General features: G+C 36.6%; 1 protein-coding gene across 5 annotated transcripts in view; it reads right to left on the bottom strand.

Moving 5' to 3' along the window:
• Positions 1-299: 299 nt before the first annotated feature.
• HIPK3 (homeodomain interacting protein kinase 3) overlaps positions 300-13,015 on the bottom strand; it is an 84,134-nt gene continuing 71,418 nt past the window's right edge. For 2 of the 5 annotated variants that reach the window (XM_061151590.1, XM_061151599.1), the window contains exons 9-17: positions 8,576-8,697; positions 8,212-8,339; positions 7,959-8,120; positions 7,738-7,800; positions 7,145-7,444; positions 6,294-6,434; positions 4,304-4,539; positions 3,894-4,021; positions 300-3,531 (exon numbers count right to left, since the gene is read on the bottom strand). In XM_061151590.1, the coding sequence (XP_061007573.1) occupies positions 3,055-3,531; positions 3,894-4,021; positions 4,304-4,539; positions 6,294-6,434; positions 7,145-7,444; positions 7,738-7,800; positions 7,959-8,120; positions 8,212-8,339; positions 8,576-8,697 (1,757 nt within the window). In that variant the 3' untranslated portion in view covers positions 300-3,054. The remainder of the gene's footprint in view (positions 3,532-3,893; positions 4,022-4,303; positions 4,540-6,293; positions 6,435-7,144; positions 7,445-7,737; positions 7,801-7,958; positions 8,121-8,211; positions 8,340-8,575; positions 8,698-13,015) is intronic. The other 3 variants (XM_061151608.1, XM_061151616.1, XM_061151626.1) reach the window with 3 other exon arrangements.

The following is a 13,015-nucleotide window of genomic DNA, read 5'->3' as shown; positions in this document are numbered from 1 at the left end:
TTTACTTAACACAAACCAACTTTAGAATTAGTAGTAGAGATTTTTTTAATGAAAAAGTTTTGCTACTACAGTAACATACTTAAACACCCTGAAGGAAAAAGAAACAAAATACCAGGATATTTGATTAAAAAACAATTTGTAAATTAAAACAGTATGCAAATATGCAACTTGGAATTCATGCAGTGTTTTATTTAAGAGAGCATTAACACTAAAGAAAACTGGTAAAAAAAAAAAAGGTTTTAAAGAGGGTACAAATCCATATTCTTTTGTCAGTATGCTAAATTTAGACTTTAGCAGGATCTTGGAATTTTTTTTTTTTTTTTCTTTTTAAAAAGTCCATGATTAGAATCAGCTAAGAGCAGTGTATTTAACTCGGGTACGCCTTTATCAAAAAGGACTATTATATTATGAAAACACTGAAGTTTATCATTTACTGTCAATTTAACAAGACATCACAGTCTTGGAACTGAAATACAGAAAATACGACATTTCAGGGTACTAAACACAGCCCTGAACAAAAAAAACTGTGCCAGTTTTGTACCTGGTACAAACATCAATCTTTTGCCCTTGGTGTTTCTTAAACATGCGCTGCCAGCACTGATTCTTCTCCAACAAGCAAGCAGATACCAGTAAACTGCTGGACCAGATAAATAAAATTAGAAGGCTGTGGAGGGCAGCAAGTTTACTTAAATAGTGACTCCATAAATTTGCCATCTGTAAATAATCTTTTAAATTAATCTTAGGCTATTCCTTTTTATGTGTAATATATATATATTTCTATTTATATAAAATGCATAGAATTGATTACTAAAAACACTGAAACTTGTGGGGAAAATTAAGTCCTTCATTTTCAGTGTGACTAAAAATGTACTGCTGGTTTTTATTTTATGATCTAATACTGTAATTTTTAAAATTAATATCAGGCACATTTATTTCATCGATGATTATTAAATAAAACACTGCTTGTATTAATGGAGTAAAGAAAAGTTTATCCATTATTAGCTTATTGTCAACGCTGTACTAGATCTGTACTAGTGGTATGCAGTTCATTTATCAAAGAAATGCTGTAAATCCAAAACATTTGGAGAGTTTTACACTCAAATGCTTTGTCCTGTTTCTTCCAGTAAATGGTATAAGATTATATTCCAGATTTTTAAGGAAAAAAAGTTAAGTCAAGCCTGCAAGATACAGCTTTCTCAAGTGTCTACAATGCCAGTATGAAAATAAAAAATTAAGTTACATTGATACATCCAAGTTTTTTTATATGCAGTGATGAGCACAAACATTAATAGAGATAAAATACTGATGCAAATAACACACCCCAAAATAACATACGCAATTATTTTCCATCATTTACAATACAGTAGTTACAATGACACTCCAAACAGAAAAGCAAAGTAAAAAATCAAAACCCCAACTTCTATTTCATGTAATTAGACTTATACAGAAATTAGAAGGCTAAATAACAACTAGTTAATCACCTAATTTCACAGCTATCTGAAGTGGCAATCGTTATATAGCAGCTTATCTATGATACATTCAAGATAAATGATACAATTTATTACTTGCCCATAAGCTAAAACACAGCCTGTTTAATACCTTCCTTTAAATTCCACCTCTACACTACAATATACTTGAGGTCTATGCAAAAAGTAGCTACCTTTTATATAGGAAATGGATGATTAAGTCTTTGGTGCTGTAAAAGCAACTTCATTTAAACATAACCACCACCACCACCAAAAAAAAAGTAAAGAATAAAGAGGGAAAAACCCAAGACATACTTCCTAGGAAAAAAAAGCATGTAATTTCTGTCCCTGACGGAATGTATTAAATAAGCAAACACCACCAACAAGCAAAACAAGTACTACAATGTAAAAATACTAAAAAAAAAAAAAAAAAAAAAAACCCTCTCACATGCATAAATGAAAAATTGCACACAAAGAACTCACATCTTTTCAAGCTTCAATAGTAAATATTCTGCTACTATTTATTAAATACTGCATGGTTTGCCCAAGCTAGGATGAAACCACATCATGAATCAATGAGCATTTTGCATTTTCTTTCATTATCTACTCAAAGTCATGCCTACTGCATCTCTAAACATTTTATTAAATCCAATTATACAGCAAACACTCCCAAAATATACTTAGATTGTATTGCAGTTTCACTTAACAGTATATAAAATGCTGTGTTGTGACAGATATCAACTATTCATTAGATACTGAATCAATTTTTCTTAAGCACTACTACCTGCTTGCTTTTCTTGAAGCTAGATCATTCTGAAAAAGTCAGACAGCAGAATTCAGCTATTGCAAACATGCTGCCCTCTTAGTAAGGAAAAATAGCTACAACCTGAAATCATACCACACAAAACCAAAAATGAACATTACTCTATCAAAGGAAACTAAAGAGTAAGTCTGAATTTTTAAGTGCTGCAGTCCTCAACATTTATATATAGTAATAACATTAACAACCTCAAATATTTAAGGCACTATGTGTGGGAACGGTTTACAATGCAGCTGAGATTATTAGAACAACATTTAAGAGCAAAGTCTAGGCAACATTTTGCCCATGCAAAGACACATGCAAATGTAAAGAACAATAGCTCAATTTCTTAGGTAAGTGACCCAACATTTACACACTAAGACACAGATAATACAATTCACTTGTATGCTGTGATTCTGACGTATGTGCATCTGTTGCTCTAAGTCTGTACACAGAATGGCTTCCCAAATATGGACGTGTCTTGCACTAGTTAGAAGGCAATTTTATAAAAAATAGCAGGAGCAAAAACTGGACTTCTGCTCCCATAAGTCACCTGTCTAGAGTTACAACATAAGAAGATAACATGACCAAAGACAAGTTATACCAAATGTGCAAAACACATTAAAAGTGAGTTTTTTTTTAAAGCTCAAAGTTGTTTAAATTGCACCCAAGTCTACATGATTCAAAAATAATTTTCTTGTGCCATGGCTAATATTTATTAAATACCATGTTTTATTTTTAATCAAATGTTTATATCATTGAGCTTCCTCAATATACTCTTGTGAGTTTTCACATATATGGATACTGGCTGAGTTTGGTTGGACTCAATGGAAATCCAGTATACGCAGGTGACGCTGCAATGTAAGAATGTGGCGGGAAGATTGGTTTGTACTGAGTCTGATGAATGGTTGGGGATGGTAACAGACGGGGGTTTATGCCCACTGGGACTTGGTGAACTATGCCACTGGGATGGGAGATATTGTAAGTCGGATGCTGTAACATAGGCCTTGAGGTACATGGAGAGGCTAAGAGGTGGGCCACTGGTGCAGCACTACTGAGGGCAGCTGATGATGGGTATGGAAGTAGAGTAGGCTGTCCTCCGAGGTGCGTACTTGCAGCCAGATGGGCGTGCACAGCTGTGTGATTAGGACTTCCATGAGAAAGAGTGAAAGGATTACTGGTAACGCTAGTAGGGATATAAGCTTGCTGCCTTCGGTGTCCGAAGTTTCCATTCCACTCCTGATGCCCAGACCCAAAGTGCTGAACCTATTCAAAAACAAAAGACGAATTACATGTTTTATAAGTCACAAAGAAGAGAAAAAGGGAAATTAAAAGATACTGTGACTAAAAATCTATAGGGGATCTCTCAGATCTTAGCTTACATTAAGGATAGAGAAGAATTCTCTCAGGTTCTCTAAAGAAAACCTAAGAAGCTAATCTTTGGAAAGAATTCAAGTTCCATGGATAACCTGATAATTATCCTATTATTAAGCCAATTACTTTTCAGTCACTTGGAATAATGAAAATGGAAGTGTTTATTAAGATTTTACACAGTTTGAGAATCTTTTTCTCCCAATTAAAAAACTGCTGAATTTGAATCCCAAAGACTCATAAATTCACAAACATACCTGACTAAAATTCAAATGCTGTTGTTGGAATGCTGATGTCAATTTCTGCTGACGATTACCAACTGTGGAAGGCTGGTTTAATCTTCCAGGGGCAGATCGTCCTTTTATTAATGGCTGGCATATAGAATCTGGCAACAACAAAATATTAGAGAGTAGGTACTTTTTCCTTCTCATATAAAAATTATGAAAGGTCTTTAGATATTTTGCACAACAGTGATCTGAGAACCTTAAAATTAAATAAAAAGTAAAGATCTCCTAGTTTCCAAGCGCTGGATAATTAGAAAGTATTTCTTTTGTACAACAGATTTGGCAGGGACAACTCAGAAATTCAGAGATGACTTTTGGTTCTAATGTTTCCAAATTAAGACCTTTAAAGGGACAATCAGGAAAATAGAGGGGACTCAGTTTACCTGTGTTTGCCATATGCTCATCGGCATTTAATCCATTTTCTAGTCCCACTGGTGGCACCACAACAGTACAAACAGCTGGTTTGGTTTCTGTGTCAGCAGAAGTTACCAATTCTGCGTTTTGATGCGTGTCCTCCACAAAACTGCTCTCTGCAAATGGACTGTCATGTCCTGAAGAGTCTGATGTTGGAGAGCCATCCACAGTATCACAGCCACTTTCTTGTTCTTCATCTGACATACTAAAAGAAAATATTTGTACCAATGTTTTTCAACCTTAAATCTAAAGTTTTAAATCTAAATAATTTCCTTAAATCTAAATAATTTCCAAACTCCACCAAATTCATAAGATCTTATTAAATTATTTCATACCTAATTATAACTTTTTCCTTACCCCAAACATATTTTTCATAGATTCCCTAGACTCTCACATTAATTCTCTATTTGGACTGCTAACGCTAATTCTGTCTGTTTAGGAACACCCTCTTGGCATTTAATTTTCCCTCCTCTTTTCACTAGATCCTCAGTAGCAGTTCATAAAATCCCATATTATAAACTAAAGAAGATTTCATCAAGATACTACAAAAAAAAGTACTGTTCCAGACAACTGAAATGAAATGTACAAACAAAACAGGCAACCTGGATATCTGAGATCAAATTCTAATAAATTAGAATTATTAATAATATTTAATATTAGAATTATCACTAATAATTGAGTGATAATTTGGGTCCTTTTAACTAACCAGTTATTCGAAAGGCCTTTCCTAGCTCTCTGAAAGTCTAACCACCCAGAGCCCAGATTTCTCTTCTCATCCTAATCCTTGGGGCCCCCCGGCCACCTTGGGATTTTTATTGCATTTATTCTGTTTTAACCACTCATTTCATACTTAAAATTTGAAGTGTATCTTTTTATATGTATATTTTATGTATATATATTTTTATATCTTACGTGTGTGTGTGTGTGTGAGATGTGTGTGCGCGCGTGCGCGCGCACACACACACACACACACACACACACACACACACACACACACATCACGGGGCTTCCCAGGTGGCTCGGTGGTAAAGAATCGGCCTGCCAAAGCAGGAGATGCAAGTTCGATCCCTGGGTCAGGAATATCCCCTGGAGAAGAAAATGGAAACCCACTCCAGTATTCTTGCCTGGGAAACGCCATGGACAGAGAAGCCTGGTGGGCTATATAGTCCATGGGGGTCACAAAAAGAGTTGGGACACGACTTAGCAACTAAACAACAACAAATGCATAGCATCAACTTGCAAATCACATTATAAACAATTTATAAGAAGATATGTTAATACTATTTTAGATTTCCACAGAGCTTTGGCTATAAGTATTAAAAACCATATTTCCGGACTAAGGGAAAAAAAAGAATAAAATAATGACTGAAAAATTTTTCCACTATAAAAAGAATGTCGAGCGGAAATCAAACGTATTTCACTGAAATTTTTACAGCTCATCTCTTAATGAGACAGTACATCATGCAGGTTAGGAGTCGTTCACTACTTCAGTGGCAATGCATATTCCTGGCCGAAAGGAAATACAGATAAAACCAGGCAAATCAATCACAAGAGAGAAAAAAATCACAGCAAATACTCTGACAGTGGGTCATTACTTTATAATGTAAAACATTCCTTTTTGTATTGCTAAAGTAAATGTTCTTATTCTAAATTTAAGTTACAATAGTAGTCTGTGGAGCTGGAGCTGAGGATGTGACTTTTTTACCCTTTCAAAAACAAATGATTTTTTAAAATCCATTTATTAGAACCTCAATTTTTCATTTAGATCTGTTCTGTAATAATAAAGAAAATTCCTACTTAACACCTGAGTTTATAAAAGGTGATCTAGTTCAAAACTTATGAACAAGAGAGAGCCACTGTGGTAAACTGGCAGGTACTAATTTAAACAACAACGAAAGAAAGCAGAGGCTTTTTAGCAGACTTCATGTTTATAATACACTGCCATTAAAATTCCTTTACCTGTTCGGTCTCTTGCAAGGAGATGGACTGGACTGCCCCGAGGAGCTGGTGCTCAGAGTACTATCTGGACTACTTAATGAACACATCCGATCGATGTTCAAAGTGCTCTGGCAAGCTTCACAGTCCAGATTACCTTTACATCTAGTGAAGAGGGAAGGTGAAAACAGGTCAAAAATGAGAACCTACTCCCCAGATATGAAACAGTTAAGAAAGACCTACATGGATAAAAATCTAAAGCTTGTAAATACAGGAAAAATGCTACAGTAATCATGCTAAATGGGCTTCCCTGATAGTTCAGTTGGTAAAGAATCCACCTGCAATGCAGGAGACCCCAGTTTGACTCCTGGGTCGGGAAGATCCCCTGGAGAAGGGATAGGCTACCCACTCCAGTATTCTGGCCTGGAGAATTCCATGGACTGTATAGTCCACGGGGTTGCAAAGAGTCGGACACGACTAAGCGACTTTTGCTTTCAATCATGCTAAATACTATTCAGGAAGTTTACTCTGAAGGACATTAAGAGACGATAATAAATCACAAAGTTTTTTTTCCACCACAGCAGAGGATGCCATCATCGTTATTTAAGAAGTGAAGTGAAGTGAAGTCGCTCAGTCGTGTCCGACTCTTCATGACCCCATAGACTGTAGCCTATCAGGCTCCTCTGTCCATGGGATTTTCCAGGCAAGAGTACTGGAGTGGGTTGCCATTTCCGTCTCCAGGGATCTTCCCCACTCAAGGGATCGAACCTGGGTCTCCCACATGGTAGGCAGGCGCTTTTACCGTCTGAGCCATCAGGGAAGTTGCAAAATTTAAGAATGTTGCAAAACTGCACGAATCTGCTTTCGGCACTTACTCTCGGAGTGAATGTCTCTGCGAGGACGTCTCTTCCTCGTCGGTGTCGCTGCTGATGGTGATCACGCTCACTGCAGGACTCGGGGAGTCAGCAATGATGATGGTTTGTCGCTGTTTATCTGAAACTGATGAATCAGAGTCCTGCCTGATGGATGTGTCACAACAATTTCTTGCCTCTCCTTCTGAGTTACGATTGTCCTGTGTTTCTATACAACTTACTTCCTCGACATCTTTCCCAGCTACTGTCTTTGGGGAAATAAATGCTGATTGTGGGATATTGGTATTCTGCAATGAATTACTCCTGCAATCAAAGGAATAATGTGTCATTTCTATAATCAAAATATATACATGACATTTTCCCAAAATACCATGTTGTAAGTAACAATACGAACCTTCACTTGTTCAAGATTATGTATGTGACGCACTAAGACACAGATCATGAGTCTGTGATACATAAAATCTCTAGGAACAAGTGTAGATGCATTTACTTATACTCTAATGGTCTTTTTTTTGGTAAATGTGATTCTGAGTGTCTAGAATTGTCTAACATTATAGGTAGATAATAAATCAAAAGGGCAATAAAGACAATCTTACCAACTGAAAGCATTTATTTCCTCTCTTCCTGGCTCCCATTCCATTAGTTTTACCAAAATACCTCTGAGAAATTGAGAAGGGAGCTTGGCTTAGTATTTGTAGCAAATCTATCAAAGAGGTCATTTTGAATACAACAGGGTGACCCTTTGGTGTGCATGCAAAATTTATTTTAATGATTCATTTTCAAAATGCAGAGAAAAAGTTAAAATATCAATACTAACCTGTTCTGGCACAGTTTATTTTTCTTGGTAGTGGCTGGCTGAGGCCAAACAACATGTGCAATGCCCACACTAATTGGCTGAGGGGCCGATAAAGTGATCTGATTAGTTAGAAGAGGTTGTGGCATCACTGAGCTATAATGATTGCTGTGTGAAATCATTTTCCTATGGAGAAAATTTAGAAAAATTGAATCCTTATGTTACCATAAGTATTTTGCAAACGACTCACAAAGAAGTATTTTTGTTTTTAACTTACCCCCAGTCTCCGAGCCTCTGTGACCCAGCCACACCCTCAGAAGACAATGCAGTGGTAGCAGGAGCCAGGGGTGTTACCTGTTGCCAGGCAGGTATCAACATCTGCTGTGTCCTACCAGACCATGTCTGCTGCAGCAAAAACAACAAAACCAAAAGCAAAAGCAAAACTAGTATGTCACAAGTAACTCAAAGTAACTAAAAATTACAAAAGTTAAATTCAATAATCTTTAAGGAAAGAATTCCTGTCTAGGTCATTTTCATTATTTCCAACAGCACAAGCCCATGTATTACCGATGGATTAAGGCCTCCACTTGAGTATGAGAAGGACAGCACATATGCAAAAATAACGAATTATTATCACCAACCTGAGAAAGAACTCCTGGTCGGATCTGCAGTGGCTGCACAGCTGGGGCCTGAGTTACAAGGGGAACAGCATTATCTACCCTTATGGAATAACTAGTGGGTTTACCATGTGTCGCAGGAATACCTATGAAATAGAAAAGAATAGTTTTCAAATAAAAGAAAAACTTTTCTCTGAGTTATCTTACAAAACTCTTATAAATTTATGAACTGCTAAAATTCTTGTTAGGATTATAAAAAAAATCCCCTGCATAATACTCTATGTACCTTGTGGTACATCATTCCAAAAGTTGTTATAAAGCTACTCTTTCTATTTTACAATACATAAAGTTGAATCATTTATCGTTTTTGAAATTTCTCATTCCTTTTAAAGTTTGCTATTATACTTTATTTTTCTTTTTTTAGAAGTTCTGCCATATTGATAAGACACAAAAAGATGAACCTGACTCAAAATCCTTATCCTCTAGCAGGTAAATGTTCATCTTTTTACAAACGTCACGCTGTGCTTGCTATTCTCTTCTTTAAAACTGTAATAGGATCTTACACCTGAGTCACCAAAGGGGGACTGTGCCACAGCTTCAATGACCATGACAGTCTACAGGAGTCAATAAAATTCAGGATGGCACACTCATTTCAATCTCCTAAGGAGAAACAAAAAGTAAACTTTTCTGCCTAATATGATGATGCAACTGAGCTTTGATCATTGTGATTTAATTTACTATTATTTCTAGTGGAGAGCTATTGGAACTCCAAGAGAAACACATGCCATTTTGCTTACCCCCTAGGAAAATTACAGGCAGGATTACTACCCAGGCTAATACTGTTAATGTTAGTATGTCTGCCATACATTGCAAGAGCACCTGCAAACATTACGACCCACAGTACTAAACTTTAAAGAGTAAAAGAGTGTTACTCAACTAAGAACTTTAACTAACAAGGTAGTAGGGATACCTCCTAAGATCAGAAAGCTCAGTTACTAAAATAAATTCACTATTTCATAATTCCAGTCTATTGCAGCATTTACTTTCAATATGGGCTGGCAGATTGTTTAAAGATAATTAGTTTTTGGATAAAAGTGATCTTGGGTGATCAGCCATTAAAAAAAAAAATTGTTTTCTTTTCCTACTGAAAAATAACCTGACATTATTTATTGCATGAATACACAGTAACTGGTAATTCTAAGGAAGTTAATTTTATTGTGTTTATTTTCTCCAGAGCCTTTTATCCTACTGCGAAGGGTGCTCTACCCTCTTGAGCTCCACCTAAAGAGCTCAATGTGAATTAAGTTTAACAAAGATCTATGAGTTATTTTTTAAAACTGACCTTCTTACCCTTTCCAAAAAGCATGTGTTGAACAGCAAATTCTCCAAGAAATGGAATATAAGTACACCCAGGCTGTGCAGATATATTGCAGCAATAGAGAATCTCATCAGAGAAAAAAGCAGAATTCACTTCGATATGGATGAAATCACAGAGCGGATTCTTAAATCCCATCCCCCCATATTCAGGTTGCTCTTAAATTCTCCTCATAATCAAAGCCTTAAGATGAGAAGAATTCTCTTACAATCTCTCAAGAAGTTGAGTCTTTTTTTAAAATCAAATTCAAAAGGAGGTTAAAATTCCAATTTTCTGTATGGTTATAAGCTAAAACTTTAATGATTAGATTTGCTTGATATCTGGAAAGCATGACACAAAGAGCTCAAAGTCTATTCTAGTACAACAGAGGAGAATTTTGCTGGAATGTATTTGATTCCGAAGCAGTTTTCATCCAGAAGGGATGAATTAACTAGCTTTTCAGAAATGCTTGTTCACTATATACAACCTATACTCAGATACGTTAAGTAAAAGCCTGTCTAAGTCTTCTGTACATAAAAACAGCACAATATTAGGGATGTGGTACCTATTTAGCTATACCTACATATTATATCTGTAGTATCTAAAATACATGAAATGCATGCTTAAACAATATAGCTCCATAGTAAAAAAATAAAAAGTGAAGTACAACAAACATAAATTTTATTTTAAAATACAAACTATAATGGTACCATAACTGCTACTCAATAATCATTTTAAAATGTTTCATCGAAATGTTGTTGTCACTCAGTCATAAAGTCACATCCGACTCTTTCCGACCCCATGGGCTGCAGCACACCAGACTTCCCCGACCTTCACTATCTCCCAGAGTTTGCTCAAACTCACGTCCATCATGATGGTGATGCCATCCAACCATCTCATTCACTGTCATCCCCTTCTCCTCCTGCCTTCAATCTTTCCCAGTGTCCAGAATCTTTTCCAGCTCTTCACATCAGGTGGCCAAAGAATTGGCGCTTCAGCTTCAGCATCAGTCCTTCCGATGCATATTCAGGGTTGATTTCCTTTAGGATTGACTGGTTTTACCTCCTTACTGTCCAAGCGACTTCTCAAGAGTCTTCCCCAGCACCACAATTCAAAAGCATCAATCAGTCTTCGACATTCAGCTTTCTTTATGGTCCAATTCTCACATCTGTACATGACTACTGGAAAAACCACAGCTTTGACTATATGGACCTTTGTTGACAAAGTGATAACTCTGCTTTTTAATACATTGTCTAGGTTTGTCATAGCTTTCCTTTCAAGGAGCAAGTGTCTTTTAATTTCATGGTTGCAGTCACCATAAATGGTGATTTTGGAGCCCAAGAAAATAAAATCTGTCACTGCTTTCACATTTTCCCCATTTACTTGCCCTGATGTGATGGGACCTCTGATGCTACGAGGATATTTTTTAATTTTTTAAATTTTTAAAAGGCTTAATTTTTTAAATATTGTGTTTTAAGATAGCTTTTTAACTCTCCTTTTCCGCCTCATCAAGAAACTCTTTAGTTCCTCTTCCCTTTCTGCCAATAGCATGGTATCATCTGCATATCCGAGGTTGTCAAAATTTCTCTTGGTAATCTTGATTCCAGCTTTTGATTCACCCAGCCTGGCATTTTGCATGATGTACTCCGTAAAGAAGTTAAATAAGCTACAGCCTTTCCCAATTTTGAACCAGTCTGTCGTTCCATGTCCTGTTCCAACTGTTGCTTCTTGACCTGCATACAAGTTTCTCAGGAGATAAGTGGTCTGGTATTCCCATCTCTTTAAGAATTTTCCATAGTCTGTTGTGAGCCACACAATCAAAGGCTTTCACGTAGTCAATGAAGCACATATAGATGATTTTCTGGAATTCTCTTGCTTTCTTTATGATCCAAACGATACTGGCAATTTGATCTTTGGTTCCTCTGCCTTTTTAAAATCCAGCTTATCCACCTGGAAGTTCTTCGTTCACATACTGCTGAAGCCTAGCTTGAAGGATTTTGAGCATTACCTTGCTAGCATGTGAAATGAGCACAAAGACATAGAGGAAAACAATAGAATGGGAAAGACTAGAGATCTCTTCAAGAAAATTGGAGATATCAAGGGAACATTTCATGCAGAGATGGGCACAATAAAGGACAGAAATAGCAAGGACCTAACAGAAGCTGAGGATATTAAGAAGAGATGGCAAGAATACAGAGAACTATACAAAAAAGATCTTAATGACTGTGATAACCACAGTGGTGTGGTCACTCACCTAAAGCCAGACATCTTGGAGTGTGAAGTCAAGTGGACCTTGAGAAGCATTAATATGAACAAAGCTAGCAGAGGTGACGGAATTCCAACTGAACTATCTAAAATCCTAAAAGATGATGCTGTTAAAGTGCTGCACTCAATACATAAGAAAATTTGGAAAACTCAACAGTGGCCACAGGACTGGAAAAGGTCAGTTTTCATTCCAATCCCAAAGGAAGGCAATGCCAAAGAATGTTCAAACGACTGTAAAACTGTGCTCGTATCTTCAAAATAGACTGGCACATTATGAGATAAAGGGGTAGGAAGACCAACACTGGGATTTTCTACAGAAACGCCAAAATGGATTAGAGGGAAAACTTTCCTTTCTAAGCAGCCACTATACTAAGATAAGAAATAATGAGACAACATATTATAAAGCCTGCCTGTTATGCTGCTGCAACCACACCTATTAGTTCAATAAGCGAACAAATATTTTGCTTTGTCTTATTATTAATTCCAAAACCATTGTTCTTGACATCTGATCAGTTAACGACTCTGAGAATATCTCCTTTTCCTTCTGTTATCCTTGTATGAACCACTCACAGCTGTTATATGGCTTGCAGGATCTTAATTTACCCACCAAGGATCAAACCAGGGCCCCCAAGAAGCAAAAGCCCAGAATTCTAACCAGGAACCCCCAGGGAATTTCCTGCTACTCCAGATCGTGATGAAATACACCACACTGTACGTAGAAGGCAATCCCCAAATTAATTTTGGCACATGGAAGAAAGAGACAGAACCTAACAATGCATTTTTTGTTGTTTAGTCACTAAGTCCTGTCTGACTGTAGCCCATCAGGCTCCTCTGTCCATGGATTT

This window comes from Dama dama, chromosome 1, assembly GCF_033118175.1.
Source record: "Dama dama isolate Ldn47 chromosome 1, ASM3311817v1, whole genome shotgun sequence".
Classification (NCBI taxonomy): domain Eukaryota; kingdom Metazoa; phylum Chordata; class Mammalia; order Artiodactyla; family Cervidae; genus Dama; species Dama dama.
Note: the sequence above shows the minus strand (reverse complement) of the source record. Positions and strands in the feature narration are given on the sequence as shown.